This window comes from Chinchilla lanigera, unplaced genomic scaffold (genome assembly GCF_000276665.1).
Source record: "Chinchilla lanigera isolate Chin_1 unplaced genomic scaffold, ChiLan1.0 scaffold00072, whole genome shotgun sequence".
In the NCBI taxonomy this organism is placed as follows: Eukaryota; Metazoa; Chordata; class Mammalia; order Rodentia; family Chinchillidae; genus Chinchilla; species Chinchilla lanigera.
In genome coordinates this window covers 4,416,481-4,443,027 of record NW_004955473.1, presented here as the reverse complement: position 1 = coordinate 4,443,027, position 26,547 = coordinate 4,416,481, and the positions used below count along the sequence as shown (strand labels likewise).

Here is a 26,547-nt window from a genome sequence, read left to right as displayed (position 1 = left end):
GCTTATCAGTTGGATCTTCCTTCTTGCTCTGTTTAGCTGCCACTTCACAGTATATTCAGCTTCACAATGGAAAACATTTCTCCTCAAGCACAACCCGGGGCAAGTTTCTTCTAGGCCATTTGACCTCTTGTTTTGTTAAATGAAATGCTTTACAAAGCAGAAAGCTACTTACATAAAAATGTCCTTAAGTCAGTTTGCGATGTCAATCCTGATGAGTGATTCTGAGCGTAAGGTCATTAGCACTTGCCACATCTATCTACAGTCCTCTGGCTACACACTCCACTGTATGTGTAAAGTGAAACCGAGCTATGTACCAGCTCGGGGACAATTCAGAAGCTGTGATAGTATGAGGAAAGTCCCGATAAGTAGCACGGCTTTGGCACTTTTCAATTAAAAGCTTGATGAATGAGTTTCTCTGGGATTGTGCTCGTTTCTTTAATAGCACCCACAAAACTGGAAAGTGAGTTGGTTTTATGATGTGGAAGAATTAAAAGCATATTGCAAATGGCCTCTAGAAGAAAACACTTTCAATCATTTGTTTCAACTACACCAAGGTTGCCAGTTCCTAATGGCACTCTGGGGGATATCTCTGTGCTGGAAAAGGCACCCTGGGCCTTTGTGCACTGCATCTTTCTGAGCTGAACACAGAAGATAAAGAAGAGGAGCTCTTCAGCAACTGTATAATTGTTGATTTCAGACTCCTGGTCCAAGCTCCTAATTTTTCTCTTCCTCAAAAGATATTAAAATTAGGCAGATCTGGCCAAAGACCCTTCCTTTTTAGAGAATAACTTCAGCTGAGTGTTCAGGGACAGAGGAGACAGAGAGGTCATTTATACTCCTTCAACAGACTGGGCACCTGACTCACGGTTGTAATGCACCAGTCCACCCAGACGTCAGCAGACTGCCTTGGTGGTCCTTACTGTAGCAGGCTCTCACCTGATAAAGAACCAGCTTGCCTTCCCTGTTGCTATTACTCAGCTTTAGAATACTGCATCTCCTCCTTTCTTTCCAAGGTTTTCCTCCGTTTGGTTCTGGCTATTACTTTCACTTGTGGCTGTTCATTATTATACAGGACCCACTGCCTGCAAAGAAACTGTGTTTCTTCCTTTAATGAAATACTCAGCTGAAGTTACTTTGTGTCATATAAGTTTTCTACCCTGCTGTTTGCTTGACAACGATAACAGTATGTAATATAACAACTACTGTTAATTCCTACCATTTTTAAAAATTTTAAAGATAGAAGAATGAAAACATATTAACAATCAGAAATAAACAAAACAATACCAAAACAATAGATAACAATATGTAATACAACAACCATTGTTAATTTCCTATCATCTTATCATTTTTTATTGTTTTTGCTCTGTTTTGTTTTTGTCTATGCTGTTATTTTGTTATTGCTTTTTAAAATTCTCTAAAAAAAAAAAAAAAAGATGAAGCCAGAATGCTGGTTTCTCCAAGAGGGAAGACTGAGGAACTTTAGAGATGGACTGACTTTTTTCTTTTTTCTTTTTTTTTGATTTTTACGAGACAGGGTCTTGCCCTGTAGTGCAGCCTGGCCTTGAAATCCCGACGATCCTCCTGCTTCAGCCTCCTGAGTGCCAGGATTACAGGCATTCACAATGATGCCTGACCTGGACTGACTTTTATTCATTGAAAAAAATACTCTCTAGAACCTTTAGTAATGCCACAGACTCATATCTAAGAGCAGTGTTGATACAAGAATTATCCTGGAATTGTGCTTTTAATCCCCAGCCAGACAAACATTTCAACATTGATTTCTACTGCAGAAACTCCCAGGCATTTTCACTGTCACTGGAAAAGGGAAAGGGGACAGGGAAAAAGGCTCCCTTAAGACTCTTGTACCTTTTCTTTAAGATTTTCCAACATTTTTTCCACCTGTAATTTGTCATCTTTGAGTTTTTCAAGTTCAGCTTCTTTCCTTTTGTATTCTTCTTGGACTTTGAGGAGATGCTACAAGAAAGACCAAAGACAGTTACATCACTAAGAGCTACTTAAAAAGTAGCTTAAAAAGCCTGGCTGAGATTAGATATCAGGCAGGCCTGCCTTACCTTTCCCTCACACACAGAATCCTTTTGTCATGTAGAATTTGGAAAAATCTTTACTCTTCACTGTATTTTATCCAGCGCTTAAGGAATTCTTTCTCTTACTGAGTCCCTGTGCTGGTAAGGGGTAAGGATACGGTGCAGCTGATGCTGTGTGGGCAATATTTTGATAGCTGTATAGATGTGAATTTAATGTAAAGCATTCTTGCAAATACCCATTTGTGAAGTCAACTTCACTTTTTATGAGGAAAGTAGTAAAGAGTCCACATTTCACCTATGTTAGTTTCCATATCAGTAGGAAGAGTTGGACTTGTCATTATTAAAAAGTACAACAAATATAATTTGTTGAGGGCCTAATATATGCTAACCATTGTGAAGGAGCTAATGTAAGCCTCAAAATAACCTTATATTATTATCTTCGAGGCTTAGAGAGGTGAAGTGGCTTCCCTAAGGCCATTCAGATAGGAAGTGGCACAGCTATACTTAAAACTAGGCTAGGTTAAACCCAGAGTTCATGTTCTTAAACACCTATTGTACTACACATCTTTTAAAATAAGATGGGAGAAATTTTATCATTGATTACAAGGCTATTTCCCAATAAAAAGTAGTGAAATTAACTACCTTGATTACAAAGCTATTTCCCAATAAGAGGTAGTGAAATTCAAATGACTGAAATTAATTTTTAGGAGGTAGAGACCTAGTTCTCTGAGGTCTTTGAAGTGATGAAATGAAAAATGTTCATTATCTCCAAATTGCATTTAAGTGGTGGAAATGTTCTTATGTTTAACGATTTCAAAATCAGTGTTGGAGAGGAGAAAACAAAATAAAAATGTTTCTGAAGTCTTAGATTTCAAAGGCTTGCAAAAGACTATTGGAAGAGCTGAAAAACAGAGCATAATGTGTATAGTTAAAGTTGTTTGGTATAATTTATGTGTTCTAATTAAACTCCGTGGTGACACTAAAGGAAGGTAAGCATTACTTCACACATTTTGCTAATAGGAAAGGTGAGATATTAATGTGATGTTACCTGTCACACAGGAAGACAGGGGTGGCAGAAGTAATAACACGGGGCTGGCTAGAGCCAGAAGAGATTCCCTGCTCATCATTTATAATTTCCAAACAGCAATTATCTTTGCCTAGATAATTCCAGGGCATAAAGTTAAAAATTATTGCACAATTTAAATTGTACAGAAAATGGCTGGTAGTCTGGCATGACAGGAGAGGAATCCTTACTAAGAAGCACTCCTCTTTTACTTTAATGAAAGCAGATATTGATATCCTTTAAGCTGTGGGTTCACTGTGGTGATAGTTACATCAAACTTCTAGGTATTAAGCACCTATTACCTGATGCAGTTGGATGCACTTATATCACTTTACATTTCAAACTTGGAATTACATACAAGTAAGCTCATTGACATAAATGATTGTGAAAACAATATAAAAACAAATTGGTATAATGTACCCAAAGCACTCAGACTTACTGACCCATAATATCCCCATTCCCACTCAAATCGAGGATAGTATTCTTGCCAGTCCTCCTTAAAGTTGACATTACTTGTCTATCAGCTAAATACTTACTAATCAGTACTCTTTCATATTTAAATAATTGATGTTCTTCATAAGGCCACTGAGATCCTATCTGGATCCCAAAATACCTTCTGAAGCACAAAGAAAAGAGAAGATCGTGTCCAATGTAATTTTAATGTTTAGCATTTCATTGAATGCTTATTTTTTGAATATTGGTTATTGCATTAACAGTATCACATACTCCCTTCCTTGGCCATGCCAGCAACTACAACATCAAGAAAAATAGCAGATTTGATATTTTATTTTCTTGCAGGAGACCCCTTTTATAGGTGAAGAACTGGTGCCACTCTTCCAAAAAGTGCAGAAAACCAAAATGGCTATACCTGCTGCATTCCTTGTAGGGCCTGTTGCAGGAGTTTCAGCTGCTGTTCCTTGCTTGGGTCATCTTCTCTGTGGGCTTTGCCTTGTTCTTGCTTGAGTAGTTCTACCTCATTGCGATAGGCATCTAGCTGCCAACGAAGGCTGTCATTTTCTTCTTTGAGAGCCTCTGCCTGTGATACTAAGGCTAAAATAATCAGTGGTAAATGTTAAACCATATGCCCAGATTTCTCTGTGGTGCACCTGAGTACTATGAAAACTTGGTACTTTAAATTAATATGTATAAAATTCCTTTTGATGAGGAACTTCAGGTCTGAGTCGGCCATGGCAATAAGAAATAGGCACAGAAGTGCAAAGGTACATTTTTGCGAATGAACCAGGCTTCTAACACACAAAAGTCATCAGGGTTCATATTCAACTCTTGGGATCAATGGGTGACAGACATCACAGCCAGATCACCCTCACGTCCCATGGTTCATATTTACCACCCTGAATATGCCAAGATATTTCCAAGGAACATTAGTTACTTTTATCTGAAATGCAGCAAATAAGAGCCCTGTAATAATAAAATACAGGACTAATTTCCTTGAAATGACTACTGCCTACACAGTAATTTTGCTGAAAGATGTTTTTAAAGAATGTAGTATTGACTAGTCTTGCAGAAAAAAAGTAAATGTTTAAATTAAGAGGTAAGATTTCTGGTTTCTAGTCCAGTATGTGAGGCTATGAAAAGTTCTTACTTTGTGATAACAGTAAGTAAAAATGCTAAGGAAACTGAAAAATCAACAAGTCTTTTTATATCCATCAGAAAAGTGAGGTTATGGGTCAAACCTCTGCCCACCAAATTAGAGATACAAACAGGTGAATGTACCAAATCACAAGGACCCATAAGCAGAAACCTCCAAGGGAACCTCAAGGATAAAATTAAAATGCAATTGACCAGCTGTTGGAAGCTCTAAATGAACAAGGCTGTGAGTTAAAATCTTTAAGGTAGGAGGCACTTTTTTGAGTTTTGCTTCCAAGGGCTCTACCAGGTCCTCACAGTGAATATCAAAAAAATTTTCTTCTGCATCCAGCAGGAGAGTTGTAAATAACCATTTTGAAATTTGAAATGCCTGAGCATTGTTTTACTTTTAAAATTTTTTAGCATATGTTTTTAATACATGATGATCACATTCATTGTAGGGAGTTGGTATTGCACAGAACACATCTTACTTCTTTTTTTTTCCTCTCCCCGTCCATCTCTTGGTTCCTTTTCCTTTTGAAAAAGCTCTACCTCCCTGTTTTGTATTATCTATTTTGTATTTCAGATCATTCTGTTTTTTATAACAAGGCCTGCCTTCAGAGGATATTATTTTACCAGAACCTAACTTGCTGGGGTTTTAAAAGAGTATACTTGACCTGGGGGAAGGGGAATTCTCAACTCCAGCTCCTTCCAGTCATGTCCCACCTAAGAGTAGGGGAAACAAAACTAAGAAGTGCTGATGGAGTTCACAGTCCAGAACACAGATTCACCAAAAGACTGAGAACCACCGACTAGAGTACAAGAGAACGTTTCTCCTTCTTCCATGCAAATGAAGGCCTATTTGCTGGAGTTCTTTATACCAGAATATCATGTATGGATTCCAATAAAAATTACAAGGTATTCTGGAGGGCAAAATCCACAGTTTGAAGATACAGAAAAACATCAGAACAGATACAGATATGGCAAGTATGTTGGACTGGGACACTTTAAAAAACCTACAATGAATATTTGAAGGGCTTTAATGAAAAATAGCATGCAAGAACACATAAATAATATAAGCAGAGAGACGAAAATTCTAAGAAAGAATAAAAAAGAAATGCTAGAGATCAAAAGTACTGTAGCAGAAATGAAAGTGCCTTTGATGGGCCATTACTAGACTGGATACGACTGAGGAAGATTGAGGATTTGATCCCAACGGCACACCCCTATGATTCCCTCCCTTCAACTAAGCTCCATTTCTGAAGTTTTCATCATCTCCCATGTCATCAGATTTTGAATTCAGTAATCCACTGATGAAGTTAAAGCACCCGTGATCCAGTATCCTTCCCAGGCCCCTGGCTTTGAACACTGATCCACTGCAGATGAAGCCTTCAACATGAGCCTTTAGGGGGACATTTCGGATCTGAACAATAACAGAAACTTTATCCATAATTGTCCAAACTTGGAAGCAACATAGATATCTTTCAGTTGGCAAAGAAATAAGCTGTGGTATATCCAGAGAATGGAATATTATTCAGTGCCAGAAAGAAATGAGACATCAAACCATTGACATACATGAAGGAAATTTACATGCACACCACTGTACTAAAAGAAGGTAATTCGAGAAGGGTATGTACTACATGACTCCAACTATGTAATGTTCTGGAAAAGGCAACACCAACACTGTGGAGAGAGTAAAGCGACAGTGGTTTCCAATGGTTAGCAGAGAGGGTAGGGTGAAGCACAGGTAGAGCACAGAGGGCTTTTAGGGCACTGACACTGTTCTTATGATAGCACCATGGAACACCCACGTTACTTTACATTTTTGAAAACCCACAGCATGTATAACACCAAAAATGAACTCTAATGTGAACTATGGGCTTTAGGTGATAATGATGTGTCAGTGCACATTTACTGAAACAAATGTACTATTCTGGGGCAAGAGGATGATCATAATGAAGACTTCCTTGATAAGGACAAGGATTATATAGGAACTCTACTTTCTGCTCAATTTTGCTATGAACTTAAGCTGCTTCAAAAATAAAGTCTATTCATAAAAAATTAAAGACACATGAGGATACCTGGGTTAAACTTAACTACTTGTAGGCTTAGGTGCATTTTTCAAGTTAAAAATTATAAAGTCTATTTCTATTTTTGTGGTAATGGAGATCGAACCCAGGGCCTTTGCACTGAGCTACATTCTCAGCCCTCATTTTATGTATAATATAAAAATATATTATATTTTTTTATTTTGAGACAGGGTTTTGCTAAATTGCTAAGCTACTTAGGATGGCGTCAGTGTTGCAGTACTGTACTCCTGCCTCAGCCTCTCAGAATGCTGGAATTACAGGTTTGTACCACTGTACTCTGCCAAAATATTTACTTATAAGATTTTTCACTAATTAATCAGAATATTTTTCATTAATTTAACATTTAGTGAGCATCTTCTATGTTGGAGGCTTATGACTATGATAAAAATCACGTGACTTTATTAACCTTTATTGTTTATACACTATGTTAATGGACATATTTGTAGTTTATTCCTTTTTTTTCGCATGTTTTGCAGTGCTGGAATTGATGTCAGAGTCTTGTGCTTGCTCAGCAAGTGCTCTACCACCAAGCCACATCCCCAGGCCAGCTTTTCTTGATTATTAATAGAACAAAAAGCCTACAAAACGGATATTATCTACATGGATCAGGAATGTAAACTGGTTTACTAAGTATATACAAAGTTTAAAGGGAAATTTGACAAAGATATGGACTTCCTCAGCAACAGGAAAGGACTTTGAGTGGTGTATAGTAAAAGAAAAATAATGAGATCTCACACTAGGGAGACAATATGATGTTTATATATGTGAGTCTGATTTATTTCACTTATGAGTATGGTCTCTAGTTGCATCCATTTACCAATAAAATCCTCGAGTTTATCTTTCTTTATAGCTGAGAAATATTACATTCTATAAAAATACCACATCTTTTTAATCCATTCCTCAGTTGATGGGCATTTGGGTTGCTTCCACAATTTAAAGAGTAAATAAAATCTAAAAGGTACAATGGATATTGTGAAAGGGAAAGAAAGTGCTCAAAAGGATAGAACAACTGGGGCAAGGGAAATGAGAAAAGAAAGAAAGAAGGGAAAAATATGTATATATGTATACACAAGCTACCTAATTGTAGTACTAATTTCTATTGCTTTATGGAAAGGAACAGTTAATGTTTAATTGATCAATCTTACATGCCTATATTTGTTTATCTGAGTAACCAATTTGAAGATAACAATATGTAATACAACAACCATTGTTAATTTCTTATCACCTTGTCTGAAATTCTTTATTGCTTTTATGTTGTTTTGTTTATGTCTGTGTGTTTGTTAATGTTTTCATTCTTTTATCTTTAAAATAAAAAAAGAAAAATAATGGGAATCAAATCATTAAAATTATTAGTCAATAAATGGTGGAAAAAGTTTTCTAAACGGATATCAAAGACAAGATCCATCTTCAACATAAGTAATAGAAAGAAGCTGTGATTTACAAAGATGAAAGATATAGAAGAGAACTACATTTCGAGGGCAAAACATTCCATACTCCTAAAAGAAGCTGCCTTAAGGGAGACATTGGCTTTAGTTCAATGCCTTGAAATTGAGGGGTTTCCTGTAACTTTTAGGTACTGAATTAGGCTGCTGAGATCAGATTGTCTATCCAACGCAGACAGTGGTAATGTAAGAGGAAGGGTTCTGGTTAGAAATATCTTCTCGTAATGGTGAGACATTCTCAGTGTCTACATTTGTTTTCTATGGATGGCCATGCACTTATCTTGATATAGCAGTTTTAAATCCCACATTTTTGGTTTAAAAAATTACAAAAGACCTTTGGCATGACACTCTCACTTCATGTTTGTGTCTATTACTGATTTTAACTAGTAATGTAATCACACACATTTTATGTCTTTGAAAAGTAAGCAATTACACAGAGACCTAGATTCCTAGCACTCTAAATATGATCTACCGTTGCTATTTCCCAGTGGCTGGGATACTTTTCATCAGACAGGCAGTGTTCCTAATAAGCACAGTACCAAAGGAAGATGCTACAAATGAATGTGATTATATATACAAAACTGTATAGAAAAGGAACATTAACCATCCACCAAAACAGGAAGAAGTACTTGGTAAGTACCAAGGACAGCTTCTTGAGCTAAAGTTTAGGTAAATAACACACAGGTTACTCTATAAATTAAGTGACCTTTCAGATGGGCAGTTATTTATTTCTGCCATGATTTTCTTGTTTGTTCTTTGACAATCCACATGGTTCAACACAAAATAGTAGTATTTCATTTTCCTTCTTTTGTTCCTTCTTGCACTGCTGGCCAGTGACTATGCTCACATTCTACATGTTATATGGAGATCCAAGGATGAGAAAAGGGCAGAGATTTAGGGGCCTATTTAGAGGTGTGTCCTTGAGCTTATATGTGAACATATTTTCCCTCTCAGAAAATGAGAGGAGACTGCTTCTGTTCTGCCTGGGGGGTACGGGATGCTGATGAACACCAATGGATGGATACCGGCAGTCAAGTGGAAGGCGATAATAATCTTCCCAGTTTGGAACTGTCATTAAGAAAAAAAAATTGTGATCACCTATAAAGCTACTGTGGGGACCTTCCCTAAAAATGTGTCTCACTCCCTGAAATGAGGGTTTTGTCATTTTAATGAGGACACTAAGTATTTCCTTTCATAGACTTAATATTAATTGGGCCCATGTTTGAAGCTGGAGTCCTTTGTACATTGCCAGAACATCAAAAAGTTCAATATTACCTTTTAATAATATGCTTGAATAGGTGAATCCATCGGCCCTGATATTAAAGAGCATGGAACGGTGAATGTATTCATAACCTGACATCATTAGTTCTCAGCTTCTCCTTTTTGACTATTTCCTATTTGGGAAAATGTGTCTCTTTATGGGGATTGCTCCTCAGATCTGAAGGCTGCCAGTTCATCGTGGCAGTATGAAAGTACAAAGGCAGCTGTGAACACCTGCTTCTAGAGGAGCCACTAAGAGCAAAATCCCAGACATGTTTCTGCACAAAAGATCAAAAAGGACTTTTGTGCCATTAAAACATTAATATATAGGCTTCTCCAATGATGCAAAAAAAAAAAAAAAAAACCCACAAAGTAATAGAAGTAAATTCAGGGTATCAGCCACTTTTACGAAATGTTATAAGAGGAAATGCTAAAAAATGTGCAATAGTCCTCTCAAGAAGAAGAGGAAGAGGAAGAAAGAATGTACAATATTCCTCTCAAGACTCAGAAAACTTTGAGACTCATCGTTTGGTAAAAGAAAAAGCTAAAAAGGACAAAGAATAGAAAGAAGGGAAGATCGTGTGAGTATAACCCATTTAGGTGGCTGCAAACCAGTTCAGCCAAACCTTAAGTGGGTTCCTTGACCTCATAATGCCTTGCTTTCATTGTTCCTACACCTCATTATCTCCACTACAATCTGTCTTCTGCAAGCATGCGGTGAAACACAGATCTCACGGGTTCCACTTGAGATCTCTAAAGTTCTTTCTCATACAGAACCCTCATCTGCCAATTCTCTCACTGTCCCATGTTTCTCTAAGATTCTGCTGTCTTTCCTTGCTGGGATCTTTAATCTCTTGGAGTTGCCAGTGTTGCTCACACCATTAATAGTTCCTTGCCTAAACAGATTGCATTGCAAACTTCTCAGAACCTTGTATGCCTTCAGGCTTTTGAAACTCTCTGGTGGGGCTTACCATGTTGATCCCTAAATCATGGTCACTTGACTCAATTTTCTCTGTTTTTTATCCTGGGCCCTGGGCCTCAGAGATTTTTTTTTCTAGTACTGGGGATTGAACCCAGGTCTTCACACTGAGCTACATCTCCAGCCTCCTCCCTCCCTCCCTCTCTCTCTCTCTCTCTTTTGATAAAATGTCTTACTAAGTTTCCAAAGAGTTGGGGGTGGTGGCATATGCCTGTAATCCCAGCACTCGGGAGACTGGGCAGGAGGATTGTTGCGAGTTCAAGACCAGCCTGGGCTACAAAGTGAGCTCAAGGACAGACTGAACTGCATAGCGAGACCCTGTCTCAAAAAGACAAAAAAAAAAAAAAAAAAAAAAAAAAAAAAAATGTTTCCTAGGCTGTGTTGAAACTTATAATCATCCAGCCTCAGCTTCCTGTATACCTGGGGTTACAGGTATGCACCTCCAAACCTGGCTTCAGACAACTTTTATAGGAAGTTGTAGATGTAGGTAGCTAGAGCAATAAAGACTCACATTGGCCAATGCTGATGGGTCCCTCAAGTCTCACTGATTTTTTCCTTCCATACAGCCCACAGCAGTTATTCCAGATTTATTCCTCACTCATGGTCTCATTTCTGAATAATTTCTATAATCAATAGATGATCAATCTATTACTGTATGGAGAAGCCTGAGTAATATATGTCTATATATCTTTCAGATTTTCTTCTCTTATCTCAGAGGAAGAACACTTTTCTCTTTATAAGGCAAATTCCTTCTGGATTTGGATCACTTTCCATTCTTATTTTCTAGGGTTTCACTTCCATAGTTCTTTTTAAGTACTCTTTTATTCTCTAGCATTTCACCCTCACATTCCTCACGACATCCTAACCTTTCATTGAACAACAAAAACAACTTCACTTTAACTTGTTATCAGTTCTATTTTTCACTTATAATACCTGTGTTTGTTTCCGCTTCTTACCCAACTTCCTGACTTGAGGTCTTTGTCTACTTTCTTATTAATGGTGTATTTTGTCCCTGTCTCCATCATTCTACTAACAGATTTCCTGGTCAACACTCTTTCTCTCAACTCCTTTCTTCTTTGTAACATTTGATAATGTTGGTTACTTCCTATTTCTAGAAAATTTCTTGATTTTTACAATCCACTTTTTTTTCTAGCCTCGCAGAATTCTCTTTTTCTAACTTCTATGCTAACTTTTCCCCTTTCATTCTTTTACACTGTTGGTAGCTCACCAAAGTTCTACATTCATCTCTTTTCTTTCTTTCACTTGGCTGTCATAGTCATTTGTTCTCCTTCTCAGGGTTCCAGTGAATGAATACCTCTCTGGCACCATCTTCTATTCCTTCTACTTTCTTCAACTCTGACTTGAATACAAATCCTTCCTGCCTGCTTCCTAACTATCTGTGAACTGAAGCCAAACTCCTTGTATTGTACCAATCAGTGCTATCAGTCCATTCAAGCCAGTTCTATTGCCTTTCCCAAAACTGATATGTTTAATGCTAAGGATTTGACCTTATTTGGGAACGGTATTTACAGTGGCTATCAAGTTATAATGCAGTCATTAGGGTGTGTCCTAACTCAATAAAATTGGTGTCCTCATAGAAAGGAGAAACTTGGCATAGAGAGGGACATGCACACTGGCAGAATGCTGTATAAACTCGAAGGTGGAGTTGGGGTAATGCACCTGTATGTCAAGAATTTCCAGATTTCTGGGAAATGACAGAAGTTAGAGGAAAGGCATGGTACAGATTGTTCCTCATAAGGAACCAACCTTCCTGACATGTGGATCTTGGACTTCAAGTCTCCAGAACTGTGAAATAGTAAGTACATGTGGTTTAAGCCTCCCCATTTGTGGTGCTTTGTCATGGCAGCTTTATTGAACCAATATAACCACCAACCCCCCAATTTCCCAGGCTAGAAAACTTAGACTCATTGTGGGTTCCTTCCTTGTCTTCATTATCTACATCAATTCTCACAGTAAGGGTTTTAGTCTCTTGCTCTAAAAACAACCCCTAACATCTTCAACTTCATACTCTCCATTGCTTTTTTTCTGGTCTACTATTTTTTTCTCACTTCCTGTTGCTGTCACTCTACCTATATCATTTCACGTCTCAATTCCTATAAAAGCCTCTGGTTTGTCTCTCTGAAACCAAAATTATCTCCCAAATACATAATACATAATTCATGTTGCTTTCATCATATTAGGACCATGCTCAAGATGTGTTTACAGTGTTATATTGCCAACTGTGCTGAATTTAAGCTTAGCATTCATTGTCCCCCAGACTTTGGGCCCATCTTGCCAACTTAATCTTTCATCTCCCCTATATATATCATAGTTATTTCCATTTTTCAGCCTTGCATATCCACAGTCCCCCATCAAGATGCTTTTTTACCTTTACTCCTCTCATCCAAACCTGTTCATCTTTCACTGCAACCACTCTGGCCCACACTGATATCTTTTGCCTTTGTCGCACTTTAATCAGTACCTTCCAGGTTAGCACCAAGTGGCATTTCTTATATTTTACGTGGATCTATACAAATTTACATTTATAACTCTATTAGTTTATAGGACATAGTGCTTTCTAACAAACTGGTCAAATTCTTTTTAAAATGAGAATAGTGGTAAAAAGATGGGGAGAGGAAGGAGACCAGGTGCTAAGGGAAGAGAAAGCCTTGCCTGGAACAATGAAGGAGAATTAGTTTGATTTCCATATATGTTCCCTGGATCACCAGCATCTAAATCATTTAGGATCTCTGACAAAATGTAGATTCTTAAACATCACTGAAGACCTACTATATCAGATTCTGCAGCCCAGACATCTAAAATTTTAAAGGTAACTCAAATGCTTCTGAAGTACACCAATTCTGGGAACCACTAGTCTAAGTGAAGAAGGCAGAAAGTAGATGCTGAAAGGGAACTGCTGTTCTTATGCTTGCTGGGTACATGCACTTTCCATCACAGTTAACAAGAGAATGAAATAATTTCACTATATCATGATTTGCTTTGATGTGATTCTCTTCAGTGCAGTGCTTTGAGGACAGCAATCCTTTCTTTGAAGGCAAGAGAATATCTCAAGTACTGCATCACAAATATGATCTAATACAGAATTTTTTGAAGAATAGAAATTTTGTGGGTAATGCAAGGAAAGGTAAATGATTTTACTTTCTTTTGGAAGTAAAATATAGCCAGAAACACATTATAGGTTCCCAAAATTCAAGTTTGGTAGCATAGAGAGAAAACAGTTCTGAGATCTAGTTGCTTAAGCTTTTAATTGGAACAGAGTGATGGCTAAAACATGTAGCTAATTTAGACAAAAACAGAACCCTCTCGCTGGCTCACATTGAGCAGGATTTTTGCAGTTGAGTACCACAGAAGAGAGATAACAGAATTAGATACGATCGAGGGAAAGAAAAATGCACAAAAGTCCTTGAATTAAAATGAATTGAAACCTTCTGGGAGAAAAGCTATTTGGTAAGGTCCATTAAGTCTATTGTAGATAGCTTTATTTGACAAAGCAGCATCCTGGCATGTGGAACAGGAAAGAAAATAGCTATAAGATGATCTGTCAGGGAGTTTCCAGTCTCTAAACGAATAAGATTCTGTGCAGTAGCCAATACAGCTTTTAACTCAGAAGAGCTACAGAAGCAAAATGCAATTATATAATGTTAGTAAGTGTATTCAATCTGAATCTCCCACATACCCATTTCCTCCCCCAATAACTCCTCAAACTCTGCAATTTATCAAGTGGATGCTCAAACATGTTAGCCTTTATTTCATGGTAACACTGGATAAACATGGCATCTGATGTATATACCAAGGGGGAGATAATTCTATAAGTCAATGTTTAATCAGCTATAAAACATCTTGGCTAAGCACTTAAATCTCCAATAGCTCAATTACTATTAAAGTCTTTTGTTTATTTTGGCTATAAGTTCATAGTATTTATTTGCTGTAATTAGTTCAATATTCTGAAAAAGCTCACTGACTACTGATTACAAAGAATTTATTCACTATAGATAGCCGTTTGTACGTCTAGGATCTAATATATGGCAAAAATAGAATTCAGATGTAACAGTTAATGAATACCTTTAGAAAAGTCTAACTTGGCAGTTTTCTTTCCTTGAGAGGTTTTCTTTATGGAGTAGTGATTTTAACTAAGACAACTTAAGTGGGTATGTAGCTTCTGACTTCAATATATAAGTACTGGAACCAAAGAAATTCAGACTGAATTATAGTCAATCTCTCCTCTTCCTTCCCCTACATCATAGGGACAATACACTGCAACTCTAATGCCTCGCACAGTTCTTGGCATGTAATAGTTCTTAAATGAATGGGAGAACTCAACCATCACATAATCCCTGTTAGATGGTTTTTATAAGGTATACATTACAATGGCGAAGTTGCAGCTCAGTGGGGAAGAAGTCCCTGTCAGGTCAAGAAGAGCAGAGCCGGGACTGAAACTCAAGTGTTCTCACTTTAGATCCAGGGTTTTTTTCACTGTGCCTTTCTACAATCTAACTTCTAACTTCTAAGATTGTCAGTAATGGTTCGCCAGAAAAGACTGGTCTTCTGGCTGGTATTTCATTTGCCCCCGTGGTGATCTCCCAACTAAGATAGTATATCATGAAACTGAAGGGTATTTTCCCATTGTTCAGAACGCTTACCCTTGGGGTCCCACTGGGAACTCACACTGTAGCCTCTGGCTCACAGTGAGGTCCTGACTATATTAGGCTAGAGCAAAAGCATTTATCCAGACAACTGCTTGTGGGCCCCTCTCTGGTTCTCAATACACAGTCTCAAGCAACCACAACAGAAGGCAGCAGATAGGTACACTGTCATATGTTGCAGACAGATTAGTTTGCAGATTTTTCTTTTACCTTTGTAACTTTTTTAATAGAAAGATTTAATTCAATGGAGATAAAGTTGTCAAAAATCTTTTATAATTTCTATTTTTGGAAATATCACCCAAAAGTATATAATCAACTTTTACATTTTTCATAATTTCTTTGCTATATGTATTTTGTTAATATTTAAATCTTACATTCATCTTTCATTAATTTTGGTATGTGATATAGTATGTATGCATGGGCTTGCTCATGATTTCTATTGTAGAACATATTACTAATAAATCCAAATCAAATATGTAACATTTCTGCCTAAATATCCAGTGCTTCTTGGAAAAGAAAGTCTGCTTTTAATTAGATACTTCAATGGAAGATGGGGATAAATGAAAACCATAGAAAACCCTGTACACACAAGGTTGACAGTCAGCCAGTGTATACTTATGTGGTTCATCAATGATTTCTAGCTGGTACCCAGTCTGATGGGTTGATGCTCATATTGTCAAGGTTTGAAAACATTGCCCTTTCAAGTAGGCATCTGTTAAATAATACAAAGCAGAATTATCTTTACCTGATTCCTCAGTTTCTTTTGTTTCTGTCGTCTCTTCTATTTCATCATCGGACATTTCCATTTCTTCTTCTCTCCTGATTCCCATTAATTCATCATTATGAATGTTGCGGATTTCCTAAGGTTAAAAGGTATGCTTTTTAGGTAGGAAAGCCTTGAAAGTGTTAAAAAACTGAAGAGTTAAAGATAAGATAAAGTAGCTTTTGGGGAACATATTAAAAACTCTCAGAGAAATCTTAAGGCAGAGGCAAAAGGGCATGTTGGGACTAATCAGTCTCATTATAGAAAGCATACTTGGGTGAACTTTTCCTTGTACTGAGTTTTCTTTCTAGAATTAGGGCCATAGCCATCTATGATTTGTATATTGATCCAGTATTAGAATGTACTTTTGGACATGAAAGATTCATCACTTCTTACTCATGAGGAATTCTGGACTTTGCTTTAAAGGTTTTGCCATTTTCAATTTCCTCATGTTGGACTCTTTAATTTTGCTGGTTGCCATCTTTTTTTTTTTTTTTGAGGTAGTTTAGGTGTATAGTACAAGCTGGCCTTGAGCTCACTATGTAACCCAGGCTACCTTGAACTTGTGGTGATTCTCCTGCCTCAGCCTCCTAAATGCTAGAATTATAGTCATGCACAGCTGCTTGCTTCCCCCCTCCCTTTTTACAGTTTTTCTCAAAAGAACTCTGAATGGATTTTGGGAAGTTTAGAAGTTACAGCATAAATGAGCTATCAGCAGTAAACTTCTAAGAGACTACTCCTTTCATGGATAATAACTGAAACAAAACCAAACCCATAACTATCTCCTATTGATATCATTGGAGAGTGAACCAAAGTTGGCATATTCTGAACAGGAGCTGACTCTAGGAGCAAAGGCCCTTTAGTTTGAGCAGGACTGAGTTAGCTACTCACAGAGCGGCTAAATTTCTAATAGAAAACTCAGTCTTTTTTTTTTTTTTTTTTTTTTTTTTTGGTTTTTCTCCGGTACCGGGAACCGAACTCATGACCTTGCGCATGCCAGGCAGGCGCTTTTGCCACTGAGCTAAATCCCCAGCCCCAGAAAACTCAGTCTTTATGGGCTAATAATTTGAGAGAAGAGAGTTTTGGCGGGGGAGAGAGAGAGAGAGACAGACAGAGAGAGAGAGAAAGAGAGAGAGGGAAATTAAAATTCTGTGTATAAGATCTGTTCAAATTTCTGCATGGTTCCTCAGCCATGAGAGGGCAGAAGATCCTAAATAACACAGCTAAGGCACAACAAAGAGCTGAACTGATATTTGAGCTGCCATCCAAGAGACGGAATTTCCGACTTGAATCCAGCCAAGTAAATTGACCATTAAAACAAAAGAAAACAAAGTCAACAGTTTTTGGAGGAATACAACAGAATCCGGAAGCTTTACAACATAATATATTATCCAGGATAATGCCCCAAATTATGTGACATATGGGAGAACTAGGATGAGATGGCCCATTTCCAAGAGAGAAAGGATAAAGAGAGACTAACCTTGAAATGAACCAGATGTGGTAATTAGCAGAAAAAATAATTAAAACACCTATTATGACTATGCTTCTGATGTAAAGGAGCTATGCATATAATGAATAAAAAGACAGGAAATCTCAGCAGAGGGTCAGAAACTTTAGAAACAAACCAATGTTTCTTTTGTCTGAAAATTAAAAAGACTCAATGTTATTCTGTCTAAAAATAAACAACAAAAGAATCTTTTTAAAAGTTTCTCTTCCTCTACTGAGATTTATAATTTTTTCATTTATTATGAACATATTTCTTTTAGGTCACTGAGCACAGACATAATAGCTGACTGAACTCCTTATCTGCTATTGAGGCTATATAGGTAATTCTAAACTGAAAAACATGATATCCAAAATAAAAATAATTGGGTGAGACTAAAGGTAGAACAGAGATGACAGAAAAAAAGAGAATATAAAGGGAGGACAATAGAAATATATCCAATTTCAAAAATAACAGCTTTAGAGAGTTGTGGGATTGTGTCCAAAGGTCTAGTCTACGTATAAATGAAATTCCAGAAAAAAGACTACAGAGAATGATTTTTAAAAATTTGAAGAAATAAAGGTTGACAATGTCACAAATATGATGAAAGACATTAATCTACATATTCAAAAAGCTCAGCATGCTCCAGCCGGGTATATGTGGAGAAAAAGCATGTCGGAGAACATCATAGTCAAAGTGAAGAAAACTGAATAAAAAGAAATTCCTGTAAGCAGTTAGAGGAAATATCAGATTATGTAATGGAAAACAACAATTTGAATACTTTGATTTCTTTGAGAAATGATAAAGTGCAGAAGTCAGTGGAACAATATCTTTAAAGTTCAAGGATAAATGAAAATATCTATTTATTTATTTATGTTTTTTTTTTTTTCTGGTACCGGGAATTGAACTCACGACCTTGCACTTGCCAGGCGGGTGTTGTGCTGCTGAGCTAAATCCCCAGCCCCGAAAATATCTATTTATTAAGAATTTGACATTCAGAAAAAACTCTTTCAGGAACGAAAATATATTTTCAGGCAAAGGTAAATGCAAGAACTAATCACCAAGAGAATGTATGATAGGAAATGCTGCTGAAAATTTTTCAGGCTGAAGGGAAGTGATACCAGACATAAACAGAGATCTTCATAAAGGCATGAAGCACATGGGAAATGACTGAGATCATACTACAAAAGGCACTTTAAAAAGCATGAGAACTGTGCATTTTGGAGCACCCTGCATTCATTTAAAGGCCAGCTGAAGCCCATCGAAGGTTCCTTACCACTGAGCTAACAGTTTCTTGACTATATTAAGCCCCTACTAGGCAGTCATACAGGAAATATCCAAAGCTGACTGGTGAAAATTGCTCCCATTTATGGAGATTATACATATTTCAAATGGATTTCTTAATGCTGTAGTTTCTCCACTATCTCTAATTTCCTTCTCTTTTATGCCTTTTATAAGGAAAAATAATGGTTTCTATTTCAAGTTAAGTTTTCATTAAAACTAAATAAAAGATCCTTTTAAAAGTGAGCTATTTAGTATCATCACTGATAGTTAAGAAGTAATAGAAAAATCAGATGCTAACATAGCATCTCCCATGTACTGCAGGGGCATTAGTTAGAAAAAAAATAATGACCTGCTTGAGAAAAATGAACTTTAAAGGCCTGTGTCATAAGAGGGATTTACTATGTCTTATTCAAACTCATTGCATAGAGAACAATAATGGAATTTTTCATTTCTGTGAATTCATTCTCTCTCAGGAGACTGGGTTTCAGTTATCATTACAGCTGTTACTGGAAAGGTGATTATAACAAGGTTTGACATTAGTAAATTCAAATATCATACAACTTACTTTATCAGGATAAGTCATGGCTTTCTTGATGCCTAACAAAAACGCAGATTGTCAGAAGGTGTAAGAAGAGATCAACTCTTAATTCACACACATGTCATCCAATCCTGGGAAAGTCACTGTGTTTTCCAGAAGAGTGAATAATGCTCCTTTTAGGGAAATATCCCAGGGCAGGAAGATCCAGGGGCTAAGACACGTCCTGTAGCTGCCTCGCATCCCCAAAGCATCTTTGTCCTTCCAGTGGGATAAGAAAGCATAATCTCTTCTTTGAAATATTAAAAGCCTCAATAATTAAATGATATGGCTTATTTAGAGTTCTTTCATGACTTCAAAAGTCCTTAGAAATATAACAGATTTAGGGGCAAATTTTACCTAAATCTCTCCAAATACTTCAGGAAAATAATTACCCATTGCTTTAGCTAATAATGAAATGAGGGTAGTAAGGAAAACTAAGGGAAAGGTTGGTGTGTTAGCTGTTCCATAAGGTGAAGTGGCAGAGTTCAGAGTCCTCTACCCACTATACAATCCTCATTATTCTCCTATACATATCCAACACTAAGGTCACACAAATGGGATAAAAGTAAAGAGTACAGCAGGTTATGAAGTAACACATTGAAGTTAATTTATAGGGAAATGACAGCACCGCCAAAAAAACTAAGATTGTAACCCTTTGAAAACCATTAAAGCACTTTATAGCTGAGATACCTATTCTCTGCCTTCTCTGGTTAGATCAGAATAGCTCTACTTTGGGAAGCAAATCCTAACACCCACCTTCACAGCGAAAGGCTATAAGGTAGCATTTACCTGAAAAAGGCACTCTACTTAGCTTGGACATAAACAGGGGAAGGATTCTGAGTCACTGAAGACAGCAGTGGAAATAGCTGTCTCCCAGATTTGTCTCATTCCCCAACCCCACATTTGGATCTAATACCAATACCAAGAGTGATACGCACAAACAATTTTCATTTGTAAATATCTACTTGAAATTGAATCATGTCCGTGATAGAGTACATCAAAAAAGGTAGGACAGCCTTTCATTTCAGCAGTGAACCATTAGTGATTTCTGAAATGGTATTGTAATGAATTTGAGTTTGTTCTAATGGCAAATTTTGCTGTAGTTTACAGATTTGCATTGCTCCACAATAGAGAAAAAAAAAAACACTTTTAAAAAATACAATGAAACTGCAACCCAAGAAAGAAAAGAATGCATGAAAAGAACCACTTTTGTTCCAGCTGACATTTTTGATTTATTATAAAGTAAGCAAATCATAAATCATTACACATTAATTATCTAATTATAGTTTCACAAAAATCTATGTAGACTTAAATTCATTTTATTCATGTTTTATGCTCATACCATGATTACCAGAAAAATCAATGTTCCTTATTAAATGTATAACAAGATTCCACTTACCTAGACTTTCAACATTAACAGGAAACATGGTAAGGAAGGGGTCATGAGGAATGGGAAGATACAGAGGATAGGGAGATAGCTTCTATACTTATGGAGCAATTCGATTCTGAAATGCCATGTAAGACAATGAAGCAAACCACAAATACAGGATTTTGTATGGTATGAAACATGATGGAAATACTTATTAGGTTGATTTAAATTGGGTTAGTATATTTGTTGGTGGCTGAGAGCAAAAGGCCAGTGTTAGTACAAATGGGTCCTAAAACAAAGCATATGGATGGCTTGAATATCTATTTGCAAACAGTTCTTCAGAGTTTGGAATAGTAGGCCTGTAAATCTAGAAAGTTATATTATCACTCACAATATTTCATTTCACAAGAAAAAAAAGCAATTATCAAGTCCTATTTTCTCTGGCCCAGTGGCTTAAAAACTCAAATTATGGAGGACACACAGAGTTACCTCCTTAGTATATGCTGGTATGGCTCTAGTTTTCATATATCACCCAAGTTTTTGCTTCTATTCTTGGCCAGCTTGAGAGGAATATGTAGGTTTTAAATAATTCTGTAGAAAAAGAGCTCCCACACCACACAGAACTGTCAATAAAGTTACTGTAGACACTTTCAGTAAGGGGAAGGATTTTTGCATTCTCTTACTACTCTTTTCAATTGTATTAGTAGGAGCCTCACACACATATAAATCAGGAAAGTAAAATGATGAGAAAGTCTTATTAGCAAACTAGTTTGCCTTGCATATGCTATCAGAGGTAGTGCCTGAGCTCCCTGAAGGTGGGAACTTTTTCTTTCTTATGCCACACCCTCTCAGTAAGACAGTATTGGCTGCTGGCAGAAGGATGGCAATGAGAAGATCAGGAACTTTATGACATGAGGGGGTCACCAGCTGACTTGGTCCCAGGGGCAATGGATGACAAGGTTAAGTGTCGGAAACTTCAACGCTGGTGAAAGGCCTGGCTTATGATGCCATGTTTTAATGCTAAGTTCAAGAAATAGGCAGTTTATTTGATTAAATCTTTGAGATTCTCAGTGGGGTGCCACAAGGCAGCCATAATTTAAGAGGACAGTTTCTCCATGTCCCATAAGACGCCTCTTTTCATTCCACACAGTAGTTTGCTCTCAACTGAAAACTTTTAGAGGTAAAAAAAAAACCAAAAGTAATGATGAATAGAAGCAAACCCCGACTTAACAGGTATCAATATAAAATGGAAGAGATAATTTAGGTTTAGGTCATGAGACATGTCCCTCTATTGGCAGTTGCTTTACATACCAAGATTGAAGTAGTCACAGTGGACCTTAATTTAGTCTAATCAAATAGGCAGGAAACATTTTGGGGGGTTCCTATAAAGTCTACAAGGCAAAACATGAAACATGTGGCTTTTGGCAAGTCATGCTGGTTGTGTATTGTATCCTCATCGCTCTGCCAAGGAAGCTCTGTGACAATACTGGGTAGGAGGGTAACAGCTGTCAAGTTCTTTACAGACCCAGAGAAATGTCTATCTCACCGTCCTGCTTTACTGTGTATGTCATTAAACTTAAGTACAGACCCACAAGATAAGGAAGCCTGATATAACCAATAGAGCCCTAATGAATAATATTGATAGAGTGGATTGTATTGCACTGTAATTTACAAAAGGGTCGTGGTGGATGTCAGGGCTCCAACAAGAGGCTCCATTTCCCCTATGAAAAGGCAACATTGCTCTTGCAGGGCTTTCCTTAAAGGGTAGGGCAGTTCAGACAGCTCCTTCTAACCCCTGGGAGGGATATGAGTGTATGTGTATTGAAGTAAAAGAGGCAACTGCATATACATTGAGCATCTGTAGTCCTCAGATCTGAAATCCAAAATGATCCAAAATCTGAAATTTTCTGAGGGTTGACATGATGCCACAAGTAGAAAATTCCATAGCTGACCTCATGTAATGGGCTACAGTGAAAATGCAGATGCACTAACAAATTTTATAAAATTACTTCAGCCTTTGTATATAAGTATATGTAAAACATAAATGAGTTTTGTGTTCAGTCTTTGGTCCCTTACCCGGGATACCTCATTATGTATATGCAAACACTACAAAACCTGAAAGAAAAACTCCAAATCCAAAACACTCTTGGATCTCCGCACTTTGAGTAAGCAACTCTCAACCTACATTACCTCCTTACAGTTTTAAAGATTCTCAGTGTTTATTCTTCTGAACTGAAGAATTTAGATACTTGAAATTTGGTGTTTGGTGCTCTACTGTTCCTCTTGATCACTTTTCTTACCCTTCTGGCTCCCTGAGGGCAGAGACTATTTTGTTCTATGCTGCCTGTCATAATGCCTGGGATAGAGAAAGTGCTCAATAAACCTTTGAATTGTAATGTTAAATTTTGTTTGTTGAGGTAGTGCTAGAATTTTAAAATCATTTTGTGTTACACTAAGACAAGAGTTTCCTTATGTGTTCCTAATTTTCAAAAACAAAACAAAACATGCTATTGCCTTTCTACTCACTCACTGGACAGATGTCTTCAGGGATATTTCTCCAGTGGCTTCCAGAGCCCTTTGTTATACCAGACCCGGTGTCTCAGAGATTACATTTGTGAATAGGGTTTGGCTTATCTTCCCCTAATTATTCTTCATGGATCTCAAGTTGTTCCTACATAAACTGTCTCATGTGTTCTTAAGAAGAACACAGTGAAGACATTATTTTCTGTATTTTAAAGGTTAGAAAATAGATGCTTAAACAAAAGTTAGACAACTGACTCAGAACACAAAGCACTCTGCACCAGAGCTTAGAAGGAGGAGAATAATTTCTAGGCTATTTGCTAGTTGTGTAATTTTGTGTGAATCACAATGTTTCTGCATTTTAGTTTCCTTACATGTAAAATATAGGTTCTATACCTAGTCATTATCTTTTATTGAATTGTTAATAATAAATTGAAATAATACTGTTTATACTTTTCAAGCTCCTTACACATTTCTTAACTCATTTAATCTTGCAAGGGTGATTATATTACTATCTAAAATTTACAGTTGAAGAAATAGGGACTGAAAAAGGCTGAATAACTTGTTCAATACACACAGCTACAAAAGTTATTGGAGCTGAGGTTTGAAATCAAGTTTGACTCTAAGTCCAATACTTACTTTACTCTACAATGTCTGTTGCGAGATTCTGAGGTACATTCAGGTAGATAACCAGTGTGAAAGTGCCTTACAAATGTCAATGGGCTACAGGAGTAGCTCACTGCTAGAGCACTTGCCTAACACAAACGACCATCCCCTTTGGTGGTACTGAGGATTGAAACCAGGGCCTTCACACTGAGCAATATCTTCAGCCCTCAATTTTTTTTTGAGACAAGGTCTTTCTAAATTGCCCAGAGTAGGCTCAAACTTGTGATCTTCCTGCCTCAGCCTCTCAGAGTGCTGGAATTAAAGGCCTGTGTCTCTGTACCCAGTTAAGACCCTCTGTTCGATCCCTCATATCACAAAAGTCTTACAAATTCTAATAAAATGTTAATAAATATGACAACCTGCATTGATAGATATGATGAGATTATTACCAGACAGGCAAAGAGGATTCAGAAATGAAAATGCAAAAGTTGCTTCACATGTAGATCAAAAGTATCAGGGCTGGGTATGGAAGCTGCCTATAGGAATAGAAGAATTAGAGGTATATGTGATATCATTTAGATAGGTGAAAACTAACCTCCTTGTCTTGGTTTTTAATGTTGAAGTCATAATAGTAATCTAACCACATCATACATATTCTAGTGTTATGCTAGAATTTTTACTTGAACACAGGCAAAGAGTATGTGTCAACCTTAATCTGAGATCAAAGTCCTCTGTTACTTTTAACTCTACCTCCTATAAGGATGTCTAAACAGGTTTGATAAAAGCATCTCAGAAATTTCTTTGCTCTGATATACCAGCAGGCAGCTTCTAGCATCAGCTGTCAGGATGCTCTAATAAATATAAGGCAGCCCTAATATTACTAACACTAGAAGCACAGGTCAGTAATTACTGTTGCACTTCAGACTAGCTAGCTTAGAGAAGTAAACTTATAATTATCTCAGCTACATTTTCTCTACTAAGGTTTCTACCCAGAAGAATGCATTCAAGACAACACGTGCACATTTACTGCCTTTTGGACAGCAGGTGGTCTGAACACAGTGACAGGCTATAGAACACGTCTTAGTGTTTCATTAGGGCCTTGTTGTGACCATGGGATCTTGGCTCTATTTAACTCTGGCTAAACTCCAAATCAATAACTTGTTAAAGAAAGACACTGTCCCCCTGAGGACCTAACAGAGTAAAAAGTTACCAACCTCAGCTTGTTTGCACCAAACGCTGATGTTTTTACGCTGGGCTTTTGTGAAGTGGTCCCATGCCTTCTGTTTGGAGGCGGAATGGTACACTGCTACTATCTGCTCAACTGTAGCATCGTATCAGCAGTCAGATCAAGCCAGATTATCACCCAGGGATGGCAAAAGAGGAGAGAAGAGAAATAAGAGAGAAGCATGAGCTTGTGGTACCTTTTTAACAGTATCCTTGGTGGGGGTTGTACTTGGAAAAGGGTAGGTGTTGTAGTACTGTGATTTTAAGGGGGACTCAAAGGAAGAAATATCAATATACAAAAAGAAGAAAGAAATGGGGAAGTTTTCGGGTGAAATAGTAATTCAAGTTTTAAACCAGTCACTATGTATTCATTCAGGTAGGTGAGGTAGAAGTTGTAGTAAATGTGTTTAGTTTTGTACTATTGACCTTGTGTAGCATGGAAGCAAATTGTATCAGCAACTTCTATCACTAGCTCTTTTTATTAACCAGCCCTGTGAAATAAGCTGGGATGCTTTGCTTCAGAAGAATTTGTCCTCTTGCTATTCTTAGGTATGTTTAATCAGAAACGTCAAACCAAAACCTAATATGGGTAGGGTGTAAGTCTACCTAGATAAGCTTATTGACTGGAGAACTATAAGTTTTATGGAAGAATACTGCTGCAAGTACAATCTCAGAGAGCATTTTTCAGGGTCTCTTAGAATGTTAATAGGGAAATGTATACAGATTTATGGGGCTTTTTCCTAACCAGGTCAAGAGAGGAGAAGCTTAGGTATGACTCTTTTGAGAAAAGCAGGAAGAGTCCCTTCCTGGTTGGATGTTCACAGTTCGAAAATGCAAAAGGTTTTATTGTTTTCTTTACAGCTCTGTTTGTATCCTGTGTTCTAATGATTCTAGGATTTATGCTCTCATGATGCATGCTGCTTTTTTTTTCTACATATTCTGAAGTCCTGAGGCCATGTGCTTTCACCTCCTGGATTGTATGCCCATAAATACTTCCAGAATACAAGGGCAAAATGGAACAACTCCTTCTTAATACCAATTATGTAGGAGTCAAGCATGGACAGTAAAATATAGGAAAAGTGGACCATAATTGTTTAAAAGCAAAATCATAAAACCATGTCCTTATTCTTAAGGTGAATATAGTTCCTTACTGAAAAGATATGTGGACATAATTATGTAATATGGTGAACAAAAAATTTACTGGAGAACTTATCTGATCTATCTCCTTTAAGAGAACTTTGATATGTTTAAAGTCATATTTGTTTTAGAAAATGGCTATTTCAATGGCTTCTCACCCTGTCATGGTGCTCATAAACAGCAAAGGTAGTGGAAGAAAAGAAAGTAAATATAAAGGGTAAAAGTAGCAAATTTTTTATTCCATCATCTTGGGAAATATAATTACATTTATCATTAAAAGTTCTTAGAGTGCATATTACATGATTGTGATGATGCAAAAAAAGCAGCTTTAAAATGCTGATGTTATATCTTAACTTCAGCAATAATTACCCAACCTTCCACTGAGGCATATGGCTGTGAAGATATACGATGTGGCCTAAGTATCAGTGTTTCTAAGGGGCTGATATACCAGGGA

At 37.1% G+C, this 26,547-nt stretch overlaps 1 protein-coding gene across 4 annotated transcripts in view; it reads right to left on the bottom strand.

Annotated features, from left to right (window-relative positions):
• Enox2 (ecto-NOX disulfide-thiol exchanger 2) overlaps positions 1 to 26,547 on the bottom strand; it is a 331,866-nt gene that overhangs the window by 12,241 nt on the left and 293,078 nt on the right. For all 4 annotated transcript variants that reach the window (XM_005401231.2, XM_005401230.2, XM_005401229.2 and 1 more), the window contains 4 exons: positions 24,947 to 25,053; positions 15,876 to 15,990; positions 3,977 to 4,158; positions 1,867 to 1,974 (listed from right to left, as the gene is read on the bottom strand). In XM_005401231.2, coding sequence (XP_005401288.1) covers positions 1,867 to 1,974; positions 3,977 to 4,158; positions 15,876 to 15,990; positions 24,947 to 25,053 — 512 coding nt within the window. The remainder of the gene's footprint in view (positions 1 to 1,866; positions 1,975 to 3,976; positions 4,159 to 15,875; positions 15,991 to 24,946; positions 25,054 to 26,547) is intronic.